Below are 21,254 nucleotides of genomic sequence, written 5' to 3' on the forward strand. Positions count from 1 at the left end.
CCAGCGTACCCCAACATTCCTGTAGCCCAGCCCGCGCCTCAGTGGACAGCCCCCGCACCCCCCTGATGTGATGATGCGGTTCCTCCACCTTCTCTGTCTCTCAAATCCAACGAGACCTTTGCTTGTAGCTGGAAGAGTAACTGCCAGTCTCCAGTCCCTGCGCCCCATAAGTCAGAACCCTCGAAGGCAAGCTTGGGGGAGCGTATTTTCCCACAAGTCCAGAAAATCCTTGGCAGTGATGGCTCCCTGTGGGCAGCGCAGGTCCCGCGGGGAGCGGGAAGGGGGGCTGTTCCCAGGCCCCAGGCGCGCGTGTTCCTTGCTGCTCCGTGCCAGGCACGTGCGCCCGGGGCAGAGCGCTGGGGTGCAGCATGGCCTGTGCCCTCGAGGGGCGCGGGATATAGCGGGGCACAGAGGCCCGACGCCCCGGGTGGACAGCGGGGCTCGAGCACTGACCCAGCTTGGGTCCTGCCCGAGGCCAGTCCTGCCCGCGCCTGGGGGCCCTGCCCCGTTCCCTGGCGCCCCGACTTCTCTTTCTTCCCCTCGTCCTTGCTCGGTTTGTTTCCACGTGTGTCTAGTTCCTCGTGAGGACGGTCCAAGGCGGAGGGAAAAACTCACGTCTCTGTCTCTTCTTTTTTGAAAAACAAAACCTAAAAGACTCCTGGGATTCTGCTCAGAGAACCAAAGACGTGTCCCCTCAGCTGAACTCGGCCACCATCATTGACATCCACCCTTCCTCCGCCTACAGCATCCGCATGTATGCCAAGAACCGCATCGGCAAGAGCGAGCCCAGCAACGAGCTCTCCATCACCGCGGACGAGGCAGGTGGGTCGCGGGCGCGGGGGGTCGGGTCCCCTGCCCCAGGCTGGACGGACGGGCCCCAGAAACTGACGGCCTGTGAGCTCGAGGGACCCGCCCCTCTCCGCGGGTTTGCCGGGTGCGAGGGCCGCGTGGACGGGACCCAGCGCCGGGCAGCCCTGCGGGGAGTGCTGAGCGGGGAGGGGCCGGCGTGCGCGGGGGAGTCGCCAGGAGCCGTGATTGTTGCTGAACATGGTCGCTCTTTCCATCCTAGGCTTCACTGCTCTCTCTCCTGTTACAACGCATTCCGTAGTCAGTATGGGAAGCTTAGAGGACAGAGAAAAGCATTTTGAGGGGGTAAAAGGGGTTCCCCCACTCTCCAACCACCCAGGGCCACCGTGACCAGGAGTTGGTGCTGGCGGCATTTCTGTGGCCTCTGCACCACACACACCCACACAGGCACGCGTGGCGCCCGCCGTGGCACCGGAGCGGCTGGCGTGACCCAGGACTGGCCCCGCTGCTGGTGGCACCGAGGCCTGAGCGGTTAGCTGGGCTGAGCCCTCACCCAGGGCCCTGAAAGCCGAGGGTGCACCAGCTGCTGGGGCAGAGGAGGAAGTCAGCTGCCTCGGCTTCCCTGAGCAGGAGCAGGCCAGGGCTCAGCTCCTGGGGAGGATGTCCAGCCCCACGTCTAGTTCCTTCCCTGCCCCAGGAGAGTCTCCACCAACGAGACAGGGTCCTCCCCGGGCGACTACGGGCGTGAGGCTGCGCTCCGTCCTTCAGCCGGGGTCACTCTTCTGACCCACTTCTCTGCCCCCGGGAAGGGCAGCCAGGCTTCTCCTGCCCCTGATGTCCCTCCCCCCATTTCTGGGAAAACCTGCCGCCATTCATTTCACAAATGCCATGTTTTCAGGTATGTCTGTTGTTTTCAGTTCTTATTACTGTAACACTGCGGTGTTGGGCATCCTCGAGTGGCCTCTTGCCATTCCCACGATTATTTCCCACTGTTGAATTCCAAGAAGCAGGACTGCTGGGCCAAGCAGATGCAGAGACGTTGCTCCCCGCCCGTGTGGCCAGCCACATCCTCCGGGCATAGGCCCACGGCGGCCCTCGCCCAGCCGCCAGCGGGGCTCATTTCTCAGCATCAGTTCTTTAAAATGTGTTGCAAGGTTGGACAGTAGGGTGACTGTATGGGAAGGCGAGTGAATTCTGACACTTAGAAACTGATTTCTCATCTGCAAAATAGACAGAAGGATGCCTTTTCCGTGCCACACACGTCGGTCGGGGCATAGACATGAAGATTCCAAGCTCTGAAAGTAACATGTGTCTCCCAGAAACAAGCGGGAAATGAATGCTGATGCTCCTGAAAAAAATAAATAGTCTTATTTAAATATTTAAACAACCTACTAACTTCCTGGAATCTCACTACCCTGGATATTTAGGGAGACGCTCCGCCCCTGAAATGTACGCTTCGACGCACCCCGAACCGCCACCTTCCTCCTCACCCCTTTAGCTGCCCCCCAGCTCCACGACCTCGCAGGGCTGCTGGTTTTGGGGAGGTGCATTTGTGGCTGCCCTCGCACTCCATTATGAATGCTGCTGTTGTTGCTTTTATTCCGTTTCCTCGGTGACCTCGCTGCAGCTGCCAGTTGCCATGGCAACTCTCTCCAGCCAGGAGGCCAGGTGAGCAGCCAGTCCGGTCATCGGTCTGCAATGCAGCATCTCAGCAGACAGATGGATGCAGACGCCACCTTCGTGGCTCTGGGGGGTGGCCTCTTGGATTTTCCCTGGGCCCTGACTGCCTCTCTCATTTAGTATTCGGTCGAGCTAAGGAAAATGCAAGAAGGGGAATAGGCTTGAGCAAAGCAGAGCTGCAAACAGAGTCTGTCTTTGTCTCAGTGCATAGGCTGTGTGATTGAAATCAGAAGGTCGTTTTACATTCGTGAGACCCACATAAAACAGACAGCAACTGACCTGACCACAAACACCCTAGTTGGAATGGTCTGCAGCACATTGCCACTGCCCTGTCCAGCAGGGACACCCAAAAGCAGTCACTCTCCTGAGATGACCTTCCAGGCCCACTGCCTTCTTTCTCTAAAAACAACAAAATTAATTAAAAAAAAAAAAAACCTTTCTCAAGCAGTGAGAACATTCAAATGGAAGCTTCTGGAACCTGGCCCACTGGTCCAGTAGTCTGAGGACATGCATCTGCAAGGTGTTTCTGTCTGCTCTACCCTCCCCCCACCATGGCCCTTTCCTGTACCCTGTGCGCTCCTGGAAGGCCCTCCAAGGTCCACATCTTGCCCTGTTTCTGTCCTAATCCTCAGAAAGCCAGGTTGGAGGTGTCCACCGGAGCCGCCGTTCCCAGTCTGCCTGATGGCTTCGTGGCTGCCCCAGCACTCAGCACGAAAGGCTGCTGACTGCCGTCTCTGAGGCACAGCATTTCTTCCTGGACCTCGTGTCCTGGCTTCCGGGGTGCCCTCCTCACCACCGGCACCCTGGATGCTGCTCCAGTGAACACCCCTCCGTGTGCCTGGCACACGGGGTGTGGCCCAGTGAGTGGGAGGACTGTTCACCAAGATGCCCCATGGAGGTCTTTAGAATGGATATGATTCTGAGTGTGTGTGTGTGTGTGTGTGATGGAATATTTACACCAGCAGACGAAGGCAAAAGGACAGGCTGGGCGTGCAGGAGGCAGGCGGTGGGAGAGGAAGCAGACCCGCCCATGAGAACCCGGCTATAAGCAGGGCACAGCTGTCCGCCAAGGTCCCCAGCGCTGCCGCCCTGAAGGCTGGGGCCGGGCCCGCCCACTGGCAGAGCCCTGGCTGTGTGTGTCGCCCGGTCCCTGCGTCTCTTGAATTTGATGTTGATTTTTCAAGCCTGGAAATCAAAAGTTTGAGGTCAGAATCAAAAGTTTGAGTTTCTCAGGAGTCGTCTGCTTGGCAACAGTCAGCTGGAGCCAAGAGCTGTGGCTGGACATACGGGCCCATTAACCGTCACCCCACACTTTTACAGGGTTCAGAAAACTACAGCCCAATCCCACGTAAATCCCTCAAGCTAGTCATCATTTTTACACGTTACAAACAAAAGGGCAAAGAAAGTGAGAGAAGCTGAGCAAGCCTGACGGTGCCCTTTATGGAAAGTGCGGAGTCGACGCCCCATCTCCAGAGTGGGGCTTCAAGTCAAGGCTGGGCCCGTGTCACCCGCCGCACAGCTCCGTGCAGGGAGGGGCTCCCGCCTGCATGCTCCGTACACCGGGAAATTGCTCTGTTCTGACTCCACTGAGTTGATTTTCACATGAAAATGTGCAAATGCAGCGTCTTAACATTCACACCCTTGACCTCATGAACGGCCACGGAGCGGCGCTCACGCCGTCCACCACGCCTTTCCCAGTGCCCCCCGGGGTCCTCACCCCCAGCGAGAAGGCCAGAGGGTGAGTGGGGGAGACGTAGCCAGGAGTTAAGGGATTAGCCCCTGTGGGCCAGAAGGCAGAGACTTGCCAGGTTCCTCCTCCCCACCTGCCTGCCGCACCCACAGCTGCCCCCGACTCCCCACCCCCTGCCACCTGGCCGCGCTGGGCACACAACAGGTGCTAAATAAATATGAGGAAGCAGTTGACATGATAAGTGAGTGCCGGGCGGGTCAGCTTTTGTGTTTCCAGGGATCCACTGCTCTTCGTTTTGTTTGGGTTTCCCTGAGCACTGCCTTGGTCCTGGCCCCCAGCCAGGCCACCGCGCGTTGGGAGCACATGGGTGTGGGGCACAGCGGCCCCTCCTCTGTGCACTCATTTTACCCACTTGTGTACCCCAGTCCTTGGCTAATGTGGGACTGGACACATCCTAGGCCCTCGGTAGATCCTCCTGTAAGGAATCCAGAAGTAGAAATTTGGGGGTGACACCCACTTGGCTGTTGGGCCCCATGGGTAAGCAAGTAAGCTCAGCCTCTGGTGGAAGCCGAAAGGCTGATATGGAGCGAGCAGAAGCGGGCAAAGGGGTGCTGAGGTTTGAGTGTTGGGGGTCAGTGAAGAGAAGTCCCCTGAGAGGCACGAAGGGCCAGTGGGGAGCAGGACTCTGATCCCCTTCTTACCCCTGGCGGGGTGCAGTTCCCAACCAGACCCATGACTCTTCCCCTTCCCGCTGCCACTGCTCCAGCCCTGTTCATTCCCCACACACGTGGGCCCCCGACCCCACGCTAGCCCCCGACCCCCACGCAGGCCCTGCTCCCCTACCCCACGGTGCAGTGGGGGAGTCCCAGCTGCCGTGGGCAGGACACACTCAGGAAACTCTGTGACTCCCCAGCCTTGCCTGAGCTCTGCGCCCACTGCTCTCCCGCTGCAGAGAAGATAGTGGGGCCATCCCACAGGCAGGACAGTCCCAGAGGCGGGGCGCGTCTCCCCCAGCCAGGCTCCCCGCTCGCCCCACTCCTGCCCCACCTGCCAGCCCCGTCGCTCCTCGTTATTCCACATCCTCTCTTCACTCCCCATGGGTAAAAGCCCCCAACAATAGTTACTTCAAACCCTCGCTTATATGCACTGAGCCTCCGGCTCCGTCACAACCCTGTGATTTGAAACGCGGCGTCCCGTGATGTCAGGGGTGAAATGACCTGCAGAGAAACATGCAGCGACCAGGTGACAGGGCACAGCAGAGCAGGACCCACAGGCAGATCCGCACCCGTCCCCGCGGCGCCCAGCTTGGCCTCCCTGGCCCTGCCTCCCTTCCTCGGATGCGGGGACAGGTCACCCCGGACCTCGCCTGCCTCTGCCTCACCCCCACAGGCCACCCCCTGGACCCGGCCCTGCATGGCTTGGCAGCGACAGAGCAACAGCTCACCCACACCCCACTCCAAAGGCCTCTCCCACTGTGTGGTCATCCCGCGGGTGCCGCTCAGGGGCCTGGTGGTGCCCTGGTTTCTGCCCAGTGCTGACTGGCTGAGGCACTCTGAGGGCACAGGCGTTTACACCCCTGGCTCCACAGCAGGTCCTTAGCCGGGCGCTGAGTGCCGAACCCGACGGTGGGTGAGAGGGGTAGGCTGGCGCAGCTGTGGCCTTGCTCCGGTCCACGCGGCCATCGACCGTTGCGCAGGAGGCTCATGGGAAGAGTGGGCGAGCGGAGCCAACCGAGACTCAGGGACGGAAGGAGCCCTTTGCTGTCCCTGTAGGTCCGAGCTGCCTGCGCACCCCCCAGGCCACGTCCTGGTCCAGACTCCCAGGAAATAGCAACGGCCTCCGCGGCCTCTGCAGACAGAGCCCGTATAGCGTCGCTGATGGCCTCCCGTGTGACCCGTTAACTTTCTCGGACTTGAGGTCCCTAATCAAGTTGGGGTGACATGCGAGGAAGCAGGGACAGGCCCTTGGGGTGCATTTCTCCGAGAATCGCAGCAGCACAGGGCAGCTCTGCGTGGTGCCGCCGTGACCGTGCCCGGCTGCGTGGGTGTGCGTCGGGGCTCCTGCCGCGTGGCGGCTCCCCTGGACCCGTCTCTAACGGCCTGTGGGTTTGTCCTTGCAGCTCCTGACGGGCCGCCTCAGGAAGTGCACCTGGAGCCCATCTCCTCCCAGAGCATCAGGGTCACCTGGAAGGTAAACCAGCCAGCCTGGGCCCCTGGCACCCAGTTGCGGGGGGGGGGGCAGACACCCCACGCCCGTTCAGGGGTGTGAGGCCCAGACACCAACGTTTTATGAAAACTTCAGGTTACAAAATTAGAGGAGAAGACCTTTTCCTAAACTCTAGCCTGCGTGTCCACATTTTGAAGACTCTCATAGCAAAACCTGTGTCTGTGGAGCATGAGCCGTTGTGTCTGGTGTTTGCTCTAAGGCCTGACTGCGTGGTCTCCACACACACAGGGAGGGGGCGCGTCCACAGTCCTTCTGATTTCACCCCAGTGGACACATGTCCTAATTGCTTTTCTGAGGGGCGAATCCGGTTTGGGGAGACGGGCCCTTGAGCCGGCGCCAGGGAGGAGTCCAGCAGTCAGCTGCCTGCTCTGCTTCGCCCCTGCACACACATCCTCACTCCTGGGGGGCTCTGAGCCTGCATACACAAGGCGGGGCCCCCCAGCATGGCCTCAAATGCAGAGTGGCCGGCTGGTCTGTCACTGGGCAGTGCGGCTGGCTGGCAGCATGCAGATCCCTCAGCCGCAATGCTGTTCCCTGGAGCCCTCAGGGAAGGCAGCAGCGTTGACTGACAGCCTCACGCAGGCTCCTGGCAAACTAGCTCCAGCCCGGACTCTGGCTGGGGTGGGTGAAACCCCTGGGGACTAGCCACCCCCTAATGCCACTTCTGCCCCAGCTCTGGATTCCTCTCCCGGCCAGCTCTCTTCTCTCCCACTCTCCGCCTCTCCTGTGTTCTCACTCGGGCCGAGGGCCGCCGCCTGCAGGGCCCAGCATGCTCCCTGGTGACCCTCAAACCCCGAAGTCCGGGTGCATTCTGCTGGCCTGGCCCCCGCAGGGCGGCCCTTCCACTGTGTGGCCAGCGTCTTACCATCGAGGATGCCCGTTGTCAGGGTGGAAACCACCTTTGGCGTGAACACGCGTAGCGCGGGAGCCCCTCTGTGTCTGATTCCAGAGCCCCCGAGCCGGGCTTTCTCAGGCCAGGCCAGCCAGCAGCGTGGGGGTGTTGGCCGGCCTTTGTGGGCGCATCCCCAAGCTGTGCATCACAGCCGCCCGTCAAAGGCACCCCGCAGACCTGACCCGCCACGCACCGGCCACTCCGCAGGTGCAGGGACTCCCGCGTCCCAGCGAGGCCTGTGAAGTCTCCCCCATGCGGCCGCCACGTCCCCTTGCATTTTGCCCCTGCAAAGCTCGGGGTCAGGGCCCCTGAGCGTGAGCGAGCTCCCCGTCCACAGAGCCCTCAGAACTAAAAATGGAAACTAGTGGCTTTCAAAGGCCTGGCATCCTTTAGCTCTCCACAGAAAAGCAGCGGCCGCAGTCAATAAATTACAGTGAATCTCTTCTTACTGTCAAAAGGAGGGACGTGGTGGGCTGTTGAAAGGGAGTCTCGCTCCACAGACGGGCGCTGATTGGACGCGCGGCTCGGGGCTGGTCTGGGGTGGTGGCTGCGCGGCCGGCTGTGATCTGGCCGATGAATGGGGCGTGGACTGCTCGGCCCAGGCTCTCTGCACTCGGCCTGAGGACCCGGTGACAGGGCACGGAAACTGAGGCGGATGAGACACTCAGGCGCAGAAGCTGAAGGAGGCGTCAGGAGCGAGGCTGCTGCCTGCAGTGTGTCCTTATTGGATGTTGTTTGATGCCGTAGAAGGTCCTGGTGCATGTTGTGTGTGAGGAGACTGGCTGGAAGGGGGGAGTAGGAGGGATGGAAGGAAAGAAGGGGCATTCCGTGAGCCCAAGGAGGGCGCCCGCAGTTGGGCAGGGAAAGTTGGGAGTCCAGGAGGGCTGGACTGGCCCCCGCAGGGCAGTCTGAGCTACTTGGCGTGAGCAGGGCGAGGCTCGGGCCGCAGGCCAACTGGCCCCAAGGAAGCTGCACCCAGTGGAGAGACGTGAGCAGGGGACGCAGGCCCAGGGTTTGGGCTAGAAACAGCCACTTTAGACTCTAAACCGCTTAAAAGCCAGGGGCACTTGGCGGCCGCTCTGTAGCTGGCAGGGCGGATGTTGAGTTTATTCATCCTCCTCCAGTGAACACTGTGCAGCACACACCTTCTGTTCAGCCAAATAAGCAACTTTCCACTTTCGCTTTATTTCTTTTACCAAAGAAAACTTTCAAGTTTAAAATCATCCAGTTGGGCAGCGGTGACCGTTGGCCTACTGCATATCAACCAAACTCACAGGACACTGCAGTCACCCAGTGTGGGGCCCAGCACCCTGTTTGATACCCCCACGCCCCACCCCAGTTATAACCGACTATTCAGGAGCCCACAGCTTCCACATTCCTCCTTCTAAACTTCTCCACCCCTTCACTGCCTCCCCTCACCCCCAGGCCCGCCTGTCCAGTCCTGCTGGCTTAAGGCTCAGCCCTGAGTGATTCCTCTGTGAAGTTGTGGAAACCTCTGGAGTGGAGTGAGCTGTGCTATTGGGGAAAGCTCAGTGGTGTTCCCATCACAAGGGAGCCTCCTGGGTGTGTCTCCTCTCGTGTTCTCTGGGCTCCTTAAAGTCAGGGAATGTCTCATTCATTTGATTTCATTCATTTGATACATGTTGCATGGAGGGATACATGATGGTTGGATGGATGATGGCGGGATGATGCATGGATAATGGATAGATGGATGGATGCATGCATGAATGCATGGATGGTTTTGGGATTGAGTGAATGAATGAATGAATGAATGGGTGACTGAATGAATGAATGGTGGTGGGTGTGGAAGAGTGTGTGCATATGTAAGTTGGGTGTGGGAAAAGGCCTGTCATCCAGGTGACCCATAGCTGCTGATGAATCGTCTTTCAGAAATGGCCATGGGAATGGCCAGACCACCCAGCTTTTAGGCTCCCCAAATACCAGGCTGTAATATGATGGGGTTCCAGTTCACCACACACCCCGAGTGTACAGTAGGGGACACCCAAAGATACCACCCGAGGTCAGGGTATCAGACACACCCAACTCTTCACAGCTCTGCATCTGCTGTCATCTAGTGAGACGTCCACGGGTGATGGTCCTGTGACCTTGTGTAGGGTCTGGAGGAAATGGCGTCTGCACAGCCCTCAGCGGGAGCCCCAGCAGACACCCAGCCAGTGCATGCTTGTCTGCGTCACACAGACAAAGGCTCAGAAAGGGCTTTTAAATACTTTGACATATTTTGAGTTAATAAAAATGCTAACCACTGCTTTAACAGGAACTCAAAAGATAGTGTAAGTGTTTCTAAGTAAAATGCAAGTCATATAAATGATAGTATTCATTTTTTAGCTCTCACACCCTTTGAAAGGATTTGCCTCAGCAAATATAATGCACTACATGTTTTTGCTGAGATTTTTCAAAGTCAGAAAAAATATTTAGAGCTACAGATAATTGACAACGATATTTGACTATGTGCGAAAGTCGTCAAATCAAAGGGGAATTCTTTGTTGTTGTTTTTTTCCAGAAAAGTCTGATTTTAGTCTCACTTCTGATTGTAAAATGTTGATAGAACTAGTTCTTGGAAAAGTGCCCGTCAGCTGGCCAGTCTCAGGATCACCAATCCCAGATTTAGACAGAGTCAAAACAGTTTGATTACCTGCTACTTGCATGAGCTCACAAAGAAAACCCAGCAGCCTCTGGAATATAATTCTTCTAGATATTGCAAAACATTTACCCAGAGAATACAATTAAAGTCAGAAGATTTTTCCTATTGATACTAAAGTTTTGTCTTGAATGAGAAATCCTGTTAGAGCCACAGGTTGTCTCCAAAATGTGAAATTCCCAGTTGCTTAACTATTGCCAAGCTGAAAGCAAATGCTGAATTGATGACTCAGGTTAAAGCCCTGAGAACAAGTTTCTGTCTCTCCACATCTTCCCCTCTGGCCAGGACACGGAGGAGGAGCATTGCAAGAGAGACACGCGATTTCCATAGGATGTAATTAAATGTCAATCATCTGAAGACCACTGCAGACTGGGCCACAATCCCCAGTAATTCCAACTAATCGAAGTTTCATCATAATCTATTACACGGTTCCAGGGAGAAGCTTTCACACCGGACAATGACTTAGTTTGTCGTTCAAAAACAAAGATGCCTTTTTTTTATATTTAATATATTTTATTTTATATAATTCTTACATCATTTTTTTATTTTTGCACAATGTAGGCATTTTCTTTTCTTTTTTTTTAAAGACTTATTTATTTATGCATACAAGAGCTGTGGTACAGGCCAGAGATGCGGGGGGTGAGAGGAATCACCAGAGACAGAGTGGGGAGCAGAACAGGCAGACGACAGAAATCCACTGCTGAGGGGAGCAGCGGGCGAGTCAGGAGAGGTCTGCTGCGCCATGTGGTTTACTCCCTGGCTGTCCAGTGATTGAACTCATGCTGCAGAGGCTGTGATTGCTTCATAGTGCGGTGCTTAACCCCTTGCGCCACCAGGGAGGCCCTGTATGCATTTTCATTTTGGTTATATTCCCCATACAATTCCACCCCCCTTATTTTGACCCTAATCCCACCTCTCCTCTCCCCACCCCCGTAGAGTGTCTCTGGCTTATAGTTGCTTGTTGATTTTGATTTTTTTCTTTATTATAATTAGTCTTTTCCTAGTCCCTTATTTAGGTTCTCTAAATTCCTGCTGTGAGTGAGAAAGAGGCCATCCGGTATTTTTCTTTTTCTTTATGGCTTATTTAAAAAAAACAAAAACAAAAACAAAGCTGCCGTGATGGCCAGTGGCCTTCATAGGGACGATTTAATAAGCCTCAGGCTTCACTGGACCCCCGCCCCACTCCTCCTGCTGCAGGAGGTAGCTCTGCAGCCCCCGAGCCGGGCTCCTGCCTGATCTCCTTTGATCTGGGCTCTGGGTGCTTTGATCTGTGCCTGGTTTTATACCGAAGGAGACCCTGAAGTGAGGGACTCCTCCAAAACCTGGGCGCCTCTGGATGTCAGTGTGAGCTGCGCCCCAGTGCAGAATCCTACTTTTCCTGCCCCGCCTCACCCCCTGCTGTAAATTTCACCCAACCTCATAAAGTCAGAGAAAGTAGGCAAAAGGTACATTTTTACCTACTACATTTTCTTGCAAATTATAAACTTAACCTTGGAGTCACTTGAGTAAGGAGCTGACACTTGGTTCCTACATCAGTTGAAATTCAAAAGGGTTACCGTGAAATTCAAGTTACTTAACTTTTAACTCTCAATTTAGTCCTTAGGTTAGGAAAAAATTGCAAAATTTACCAAAATGTACATTTCTTTTATGAACTAACCAGTCAGTCCTGGAGTTAGATTTATGGCTCCATTAAAATTCCCGATGACCAGCCTTATAAATGCATAAGGGGTTGTCGGCACTTGTTATACTAACAAGTCTAACCTCTTTCCACTGTAATGAAAAGGCAAACTGATTTCAGGGCATCTTAGTCACCCACACGGACAGGTTAGTCCCTGTCTGCTCGGTACAGGGGAAGCCCCTGCACTGGGGGCAGGGCCGAGGCATAGACTCGGGGGACCTCTTCCCAGGAACGAAATGGACCCCCTTCGTTCAGCAGGTCCTTCCGAAGCTCTGTTCTCGCTGGGTGGTTCTGGGGGACCCCACTAGCGGAAGCCACAAAGCCGGTGACAGCCGCTGCCTTGCGTGTGGCCGGGCTGGTCATTCCCTCAGGAAGCGTCTGTGTCTTCAAAGCCCTGCCTGGCGCCCTTGCTCAGCAGGTCGGGGTCAGCGTGTCCCTGCCAGTCTCTGCACTTTCTGCTGGGCCAGCCACACCCTCCTTGGCCAGTCTGCTGCCCCAGGGCGCCCTTGCCTGCAGAGTCCCCCGGGGTCAGTAGCTGCCACTAACACTTGGTGCCCAGCCTGTGCTCACAGACTAGAACATACCCCCTCATGGCACCCTAACCAGGCCCCCTCCCCTGGGAATCCACTTGCCCGCAAGCCCACAACATCCAGCAGGCTGGATTGTCTCCCAGACCTTGGTCTCCAGGTGGATTCTGTTCGGGCTGGGCCCTAGCTTTGCCCCTTCTCGGCCGTGGGTTCATCTCCGGTGGCACCTCTGGCTCCCGGCTCTTGCCTGCGTGAGCCAGGTAACTCCTCCCTGCCACTTCCCCACTGACCCCCACCCCCTCCCCCGTCCGCCTCGGGCTCTGGGGCACAGGTGCAACCCTCCCACTGACCCTGCGTCTCAGAAGTCCCCCCAGCGGTGAGCTGCGGCAGCTGCCCCTGGCCAGCTGCCGAGTCAGCAACAGCACCTGGAGAAGGAGTCAGGCGGCTTGATGTGCCGAGGCCGGGAAGTTCGGTGGCGATATTCTGGGGCTGAGATGGACACACACAGCCTGGGTGCCTATGAGCCCTGGTTCCCTGGGTTAGGTCACTGGGAGAGATGCTGGGCCAGCCTCATGGCTGCGGGAAATGCCCTCTGTGGTCATCAGATGGTGTGGTGTGCAGAGGACAACATCCAGCAAGATTTTGATCGTTGGACAAATGGATGATGAGTCGGTGAATGAGTGAATCAGTGAAAGGACGAGTGAGTGAGTGAATGAAATGGGAGCTGCTCTGCGCTGTGGAAGCTGCGCACTGGAGTCCTGTCTTGCTGCCACGCGCATCCCATACCATCACCTGCGCCTGTTTCTGGTCGTGTCCACGTTGCCCGTGGCCCCCACCCCCTTGGCTGCCAATTCCTCCCCCACTCGCTGCAAGCTGGTGACTCTCGGCCCAGTCCTCGGCCTCGGCCTCTCTGTCCCGGCCGAGCTCCAGGGGTGGACAGCCCCTGCGTTCACAGCGCGTCTCGGCCGCTCGCCGGTGCCCTCGGTTTACAGCAAGCAGCCTCTGATGCTCTCCCTGCCCCTTGGACGACAGCAGCTTGGGGGAGCCAATCACGGGGCCACCCGTGTCCCGTGACCTAGGACACAGGAGGTGGCCGCGCGCGCCGGAGGAGGACGCAGGGATGGAGGCATGCTCTCAGCCGGGAGCTCGAGCCCTCTCCTGGACGGCGCTCGATCAGACCTGCCATCCGCTCCCCCGGGGAGTGCTCTGACCGCCCTGCCCTGGGAGGCCCGAGAGCCCGGGCAGGCCGAGTGCCCAGCAAGGAGCTGCTGAGTGCCCCAAGCCCCTCTGCCATGCGGGGCCTGGCAGGGCAGGGAGGTCTTCAGGCTCGTCACACGCACTGTCTGCACTGCAAAGAGAAGAGCCGCAAGATGGGCTGTTGGTGACTGACCCATCGGGCCACCACGGTCACTGCTCCCAGCTAGTGAGGCCAGTCTAGACCTCTCGTGGCTCCCAGGGACCCCAGCAGCGGTTCTCAGGCCCCAGCTGCTTCAGTTTCCCCAGAGTTGGATAAGCACCATCACTGGCCTCATGACCCACCCACAAGGCCCGGTGGGGCCCAGGTGTTCCCTGGAACCCTCCCCCCACAATCACAGACACCTCCATGCAGGGTCTCAGAGCCTCCCAGCCCCGTCCTCTCCTGCTGCCCACTGGCACTGTGTGTGCCAAATGCTCTGACCCCTCTGCACCCTTGGCAGGGACTTCCCTTCCAGCGGCCTTAGAAAAGCACCTCTCTGACCCTCCCCACCCCAGGAAAGCACCTTCCCTCCCTATCAAGGCCTGTGCAACCCTCAGCAGACGCTGCTCCGACCTGGACTCTCCCTGCTCACAGGCCTGCGCCAAGCAGAAGCCAGCGTCCATCCGGGGCCCAGTGGGCCAGGCAGCTGCTGTGTGTGCCGGGAGTTGGGGGGCAGGCGCTGGAGGAAACACACAGATGACAGCCCCCACCATGCCCTTACAGGGATGTGAGGACAGGGTGCACTTCAAGAGCACTTGAGGCAGCGAGACAGAAAACCTTCATTCGCTTTTCATCTGAATTATTCCACCTGCAGCGGGCAGTGTCTGGAAGGCGGGTTCCGCGGCAGAGCCTCTCGCTGGCTGGCCAGCACGCATCAGGCCTGAGCAAGTCCCAGGCCTGCGGTGGGTGGGGAGGGGCACCCAGAAGTCTGAGGAGCCCCACCTCCAGCCCCCACCTCCCCAAGGGCTGCCGGCTCCGGCTCATGTCCCTTTCCACCATCTCTAAGAGCGATGGATCTGCCAGGACGGAGCAGGCTGCGCGGGAAATGCAGGCACTTGCAACCTTCACAAATAAATTGACAGGGGAGCTGCTGTTGTCATGGAGATCTGGGAGCCAGCTTCTTAAAGGAAGTGGGGGTTGGGGTACGTGGAGGCTGGAGAAAGGGCACGGGAAGATGAGAGGAGGCTGTTTAGGGAGAGGAAATCCGGCAGGGGAGGGGGGAAGATGAGAGGAGGCTGTTTAGGGAGAGGAAATCCGGCAGGGGAGGGGAGCCAGAGCGAGCGAGGGCAGATAAATGAGACAGATGAAAAGACAGAGGGGTCGGGCCTGGCCTGGAGGTGAATGAAAGGAAGCGTGAAATTCAGCGGGGAAAGTGGCTTGTCCTTCAGGGAGACACAGGCAGCGAGGGAGGCCGCCCCTTCGGTGTCACACTTTGAAAGGGATTTGAGGGGAGGTGGGACCGGACCGGTCCCCTCCCCTGACGGGGTCTGTAAGTAGCAACACTCTCCCGCCTGGAAAGGGGCTGGTTGTTGGGTTTGTGAATCCAGAGGGGGCCTCTCAGGTCTTTCTTTTCCCCATTTTTCAAAGTCTTCCCCCAGTATGCATTAAGGAAACTGGTTCCAACTGAGATGTACTCTAAACCTGTGGGTCTGTCTTCAGAGGTTCTTATTGAATGGGCTTTGGATGATCCGTCTGTACTCACTAGTCTAATGGACCCCCTGGCTGCTGGACAAGGAACGATCTCTGGACTCCTCATTCTAAGAAGGAAAATGCGCAGAAGACACTGGGCAGACAGATCGGCAGTTCAGAAGCTGTTTTCTTCTGAACTGAGAAGTGAAGCTGGATCCCCCAACTCCGCTTCAGTCTCTCATCTGACCAAAGTGGTTTCTTGAGATAAATGTCTTCTCCAAGACAAGCGACACAGATTCAACGTATGTTTCCAGATTCCTGCCTGATTTCTTCTTCTTCCCAGGCCCCTGGTAAACCCATTGGTTTAGTGTCCTACACGTGATTCTTTTGGAACCATGTTATTAATTATTCTTTGATTACTTTTAGCGGTTAGAGGACACCATTCTGAAGTCGGCCTCCCTTTCAGCGTGTCTGCTCTGCAAACACCAGCTCACCCCCTGGTTTGACTCCACGTAGCAGATGATCCAGGCAGGAGCGATGAAAGCACCATGCAAAGCAACACTGGAGGGAAGGGCTCACACATGCCGCCCTGGGGGGTGGGCCGTCTGCTCCCCACAGCCACACATGGATTGAGGCCCCTCCACTTTGCAACACTCCTGCCCCTGCTGACTTACTGTCCCTAAAACCCAGGGAGAACCCCCGAAAGAATCTGGGACATGCATGCATCACTGCCCTTAAAATTGTCCACACATAATGTACAGAATTCCTGCAACTCTAGGTTTTTTAGAAAGAGATCTATACTTTTTAATATGTCCTTCAGGGTTCCACTAATGTGAAGTGATCCCCAAGTCCCAGTCTGGCTCTTTAGCCAGCAGAATAATAAGAGAACTTGCCCTGTGCCTGCTGTAATTAGGATTGTGATCGCCTGTGTGCCAGAAGATATAATACTTTCTCTTAATGTCACTTGTTAGATTTTTCTTTGATTAAAAATGCTTGGTTTAGCATAACTTTACAAGCCTAACTTTAAAAGCTTTGCAGAATGAAAACAAGTTGTTTGAGGCTCTGTGGTTGGTGGACACCAAATATAACCCTCAGAAAAACCTGGGTTAGATTTCCAATTCATGACTCATTTTGAGAAAAATGTTTTAACTGCTTTTGTCACCTTCGGGTTCTTTGTCTATGAAAATGCTAATGAGGCCCCTGTAGCGTTGGGAAGGTGAATGACACACACGTCTGTCACACGGACTGGGAAAAGCCATGGCAGTCACTGAGCTGGTGGTGATGGCGGGAGTGAGGTTGGCCCTGGGGTCCTGCTGGAGGTGGTCATGGTAACAGCAATGGAAGTGGTTTCATTTGTAGGTAACTTTAGATAATGCCGCCGGTGCCGATGTTGGCATAGATGGTAGCAGTTTTTGTGGGAGGGGACAAAGATGTTATTGGTGGAGGTGACAGTAATGATGCCAGTATGGTGGTGGTGATGGAAGCAATGAAGGTGGCAGTGGCGATGAGGGTAGAAGGGGTGGGGAAGGTGAAGAGGGGGTGAAGGTGATGCCAATGAAGATGGAGGAGATGCTGGCAGAGATGCTGATGGTGGTGATGATGGTGGTGGATGTGGTCCCAATGGTGATGGTGGTGTAAATATGGTGGTGGGGGTGATGGCAGTGATGATGGTGCCAGGGATGAAGGTGTGTTAGTGATGATGGTGGGGATGACAGTAGCAAAGGTGGGTATTAATGGTTGTAGTGGGGACCTGGAGGTGAGGGCACTGGTCAGAGGAGGCAGCATGGGTGTTGGTAGTGGTGATGGCAAAGAGGTGGTGGTAGAAATGGTAGATACTGGTTGGTGGTGGTCATCGTGGTGATGGAGTAGGGAAGCTGTTGTCATGATTACATTAGAAAGATCAGCAGCCTAGAGGTGATTTCAGCACTGCCTACACTGAAGTGACACAGAACCACATTTTCAAGTGTGTAATTCAATGGTTTTGACCATGTTTCAAGAGGCATCACCAGAACCTATTTTCAGAACATGTTTTCCCTGTAACTAAACCCCACACCCCTCCCCAGTCCTGCACACACACACACACACACACACACACGGCCTTCTCTGCGCCCTCCATGGTGCTACAAGCTGGGGAATTAACACGTGTTTTCCACTTGTAAGAACGATCGGTCCTTCCTCCTCGTGTGCATCCATTCTGTGGGGTGACGAGTGTTCACATTGTTAGGCCCCTGAATAGAAAAGCTGTGAAAACACCTCAGACAACTCAGAACTCTATTCAGAATCTGTGTCTTCAGATTTGGAATGAAGGGAACCGAAGGAGGGGTCTCTTATTTGTTCCTTGTGACAAATACAGTCTCTTGAGCTTCTCTAACAATAACCCAAAGATCCCATCTCATGCATCGTCCACTGAAATAAAACTTTTTTGAATTAACTTCCATCAACTTCTGCGACCTGAGTCCAATAAATAAACTTAAAAACAGAGCAACTGGGTGGAGAGCACCTTGCCAGCATCTGTATAGAAAAGAACAGAAAATAACAATATCTCCAAGCGGTTAAATAAAACATCAGTACATGGAATGTGTGTAAACAGGGGACATGATCACAATCACACATTAACTGAAAATGGCCAGAGAGCAAAGAGCGCAGAGCATGAAGACAACCACATGGACAAACCGTCTTCAAGTTCGCTTAGAAAATAAACGTGTGTCAAAATGCAAGCAGTGATGACATGGGGTGGTGGCTGCAATTGTATTAGAGGAAAAGAAATTTCTACAAAATATTTTGCAGAAGAACCTAATAGGCAGAAATAATCTTCTGTCTTTCTAGAGTCAGCAGAACAGAAATTTTGTTCTTCCATGAAAAATGTCAAGAATATTCTATTTGTTTTTAATGAAATTTTGAAACCCAACGGAATAGAACCATCTTTGGTGCCTGTCATATTTAAGCTAATTTTAGAATGTGTTTTCACCCCTAGACAGGCAAAAAAAAAAGAGAACCCTAACCTGTCTGTGCAGCCGTCCCGGGCACCAGCCCCGGAGTCCCCAGCCCCAGGTGCTCAGTGCCAGTGGCCGGCCCCCAGGCTCGGGAGCGTCTGGCTCAGCTGGTTGCTCTGTGTGCGCTTTTTCTCATGAGCTTGTGGCTCTGCTGTCTCCACTGCTTCTTGACCTGCCTCCGCAGCCCCCACACTGCCCTTCTGACTTGGTATCATAGCAGAGCGTGAAGTCACAGAAAGCCAGCTGAGAAATTAGAAGATTGAATGGGCATTAAAAAATATCATTTCTGTCTGCATGACCGCACTTCATATTAAAGGACTGTGTGAAATAGCTTTGTTTTAAATTTGACTTAGCTGTGACTTTTGCAGGGACACATTTTATTAATTAGTTCAATGATATCAGTGCAGTTCAGCGGCCGCCATAAATCAATTTCCACATAATCAAATGTTCAGAATCTACAATATTTAGACGCAATTTCAAAGCAGATGGAAAGTTCATCAATACAGAAGCCGGACTGCATGGACATGGCTGCTCACAGGAAGGCCTGGATCGGGCCGCCACGCCCTGGGCCCGTAGGCAGCCCATGGGCGCAGGCAGACGCTGGACGGCACAGTGGTGGTGGAGAAAGCAACCGGAATCCAAGACCAGCGTACAGGGGACTTGCCGTGACAGAGAAGTGCGATTCACTCTGCGCTGCTCTGACACCCACAGAGCGCCTGAGGTCCTGTCTGCCGGGAGGCGGCGGATCTGGCCACGGGTACGTGCGGATTCATGAGGCTGCAGTCCATGCCAGCCGCCTTCTGCCTCCTCACTGAGTGGCTTCCCTTTCATCACATCTCGCCGGTGATTAAGGACCATCTGCACCAGGCAGCCCCCTCAAAGCCGGCTCTTCCCCACCTGCCATCTCTCAACGCCCAGCCAGGGCACCCTCAGCTGCTCCCTCCTGGCGGGCTTGGCTCCCGGGCCCCTCCCACCACACCCTCCCAGCTCAGACCCCTTGTGGATGCCTGTGGCCTGCCGGGTCTGCAGCGTTACCTGTACACTGTAGATTCCTCCAGTTTCCTCGGGCGTGCTTCCCCTCAGCACCGGACTGCAGGCCTTTTGGGCCCAGAAGGCTTTGCATAGCCCTGGGAGATCCAAATCCATGGCTTGTACTGCGGTGGATGGATGATCCATGGATGATCGATGGAGGATAGATGGAGGATAGACAGAGAACGTGGACAGATCTACATAGATATGCAAATATACGCACACACACTTGCACGCACACACACACATGCACTCTGTGTCTGCACCTGACATCTCCTGACAGTGTGCAAAGCCTGTCTCACTGCAGAGCATCACGCTGGTGCATCCTCATACTAGAAGAGCAAGTCTCTGGACCACGCCCACGCGGCAGCCACACGCCGCCGTCTTCGTGTTGGCTGAGTCTTCCTGTCTGTCCCATCCCAGTCTAAACTGCCACGGAATGAGCCCAGAATGATGCAGGTCTTCCTGAGACAGCTCTGCTTCCTGTCAGCGGAGGACTCTCCTTCCCATCCCTCCTTTCAACCTGGAAACACCTCTGTTCTGGAACATTCCCTAAGGGTGTCAGTTCCTTTTTGTAAAATCCATCTCCGCTCTCCCGTGATGAGAACACTGTCTCAGAGCAGAGAACTGCAGTGGATTTTGCAGGGGAATGCATGAAGTTGGGCCTCGCCCAAGGTGTTGCTGGGCCTAGAGGCACCGTTAACCCTGTTCACCCTTCAGAACTTTGGCACCAACTAGAGAGCTGTGTATGGCAACTGGCAGAGGCCTGAGTGCGCCAGGGTGTGCCCCCAAGCCTGTGTGACCTGCTGCGCCCCCCCAGCCTGTGTGACTTACTGTGCCCCCCAAGCCTATGTGACCTCCTGTGCCCCACAAGCCTGTGTTTCCTACTGTGGCCCCCCAGGCCTATGTGACCTCCTGTGCACCCTCCCAAGCCTGTGTGACCTGCGCCCCCCAGACTGTGTGACCTCCTGTGCCCCTCCAGCCTGTGTGACTTCCTGTGTCCCCCAGGCCTATGTGAGCTCCTGTGCCCTCCCAAGCCTGAGACTGTGCAACCTCCTGTGCCCCCCAGCCTGTGTGACAAGTGTATTACACGCACTTATCGGCAGCTCTACTCCCAGGGCTGGGTGAGGCCAGACACGTGGCTAGGTAAAGAGCAGGTGTGAGCACCGGCGGCACCATCCCTGCACGCCTGGACCGTCTCCACCCGTCGCTCCATCTTGTGTTGGTCTCCCCGCCACGCCGGTGGGGCTGGGCTCTCCTGTTGCGCCTCAGGCCTCTAGTGTGTTCTTCTCTTTCCCGTCCAGGCTCCCAAGAAACACTTGCAGAACGGGCTTATCCGTGGCTACCAGATAGGGTACCGGGAGTACAGCACCGGGGGCAACTTTCAGTTCAACATTATCAGCATCGACACCACCGGGGACAGCGAGATCTACACCCTGGACAACCTCAACAAGTTCACCCAGTACGGCCTGGTGGTGCAGGCCTGCAACCGGGCCGGCACGGGGCCTTCTTCTCAGGAAATCATCACCACCACCCTCGAGGACGGTAGGTGCCAAGTGCAGGGCTCCTCGGGCTCCAGGCTGCTCCTCCTGGCTCCCCGCGGTGCAGAGGATGAGGCGGGTGGGCCGCGGGGACGGGGCCTGGGTGGGAAGACCCGCCCGCCCGCCCCGCTGGACGCGAGGACTCGCCCGTGAGGGCCGACCCTGACCGCGAGGCCACGCCTGGCCCCGTTAGCATCTTTCTCCTTCGTTTTAAGCACAAGCGCTGGGCTTTCCTCGGGGAGGCCAGGCCGGCCGGGGCTGCTGTGGTCTGACCAGAAGGCGGAAATACGACTGGTGATGTTCTAAGGATTTCTCCCAAATCACTGTTAAAGGCCTTCCTCTCCGCCCGCCCCTCCCTGCTCTGCTGGTCCCCTCTGAGGACGGCTCTCTGCTCCCAGGCCTGCTCAGGCGGAGGAGCTAGGCCAGAGCAGGCCTCCCGGAGCCAATTCACGGGGACCGGGCGCCCCCTAGAGGCCCCCAAGGACCCGCTGCTGCTTCCCTCCATAACCCTGAAGTGCCCAAGGACAGACCCAGTGGTGCCCAGGGCCCTGGGCCCAGAGGCGCAGCCTGTTAGACGCAGGGATGAGACTTGGGGTGACGGGAGCAGTCAGTGGCGGATGTGACGGCACAAGCTCGCGCCGAAGTTACCGCTGGTGCAATTAGCCT

At 56.1% G+C, this 21,254-nt stretch overlaps 1 protein-coding gene across 1 annotated transcript in view; it reads left to right on the forward strand.

Annotated features, from left to right (window-relative positions):
• DSCAM (DS cell adhesion molecule) overlaps positions 1–21,254 on the forward strand; it is a 433,598-nt gene that overhangs the window by 323,970 nt on the left and 88,374 nt on the right. Inside the window, exons 15-17 of the mRNA XM_037524927.1 lie at positions 655–822; positions 6,297–6,367; positions 20,352–20,592. Of these exons, the coding sequence (XP_037380824.1) occupies positions 655–822; positions 6,297–6,367; positions 20,352–20,592 (480 nt within the window). The remainder of the gene's footprint in view (positions 1–654; positions 823–6,296; positions 6,368–20,351; positions 20,593–21,254) is intronic.

The sequence above is a fragment of the Talpa occidentalis genome, unplaced genomic scaffold (assembly GCF_014898055.3).
Source record: "Talpa occidentalis isolate TD23 unplaced genomic scaffold, MPIMG_talOcc4v2.1 talOcc4.4, whole genome shotgun sequence".
NCBI classification, from domain to species: domain Eukaryota; kingdom Metazoa; phylum Chordata; class Mammalia; order Eulipotyphla; family Talpidae; genus Talpa; species Talpa occidentalis.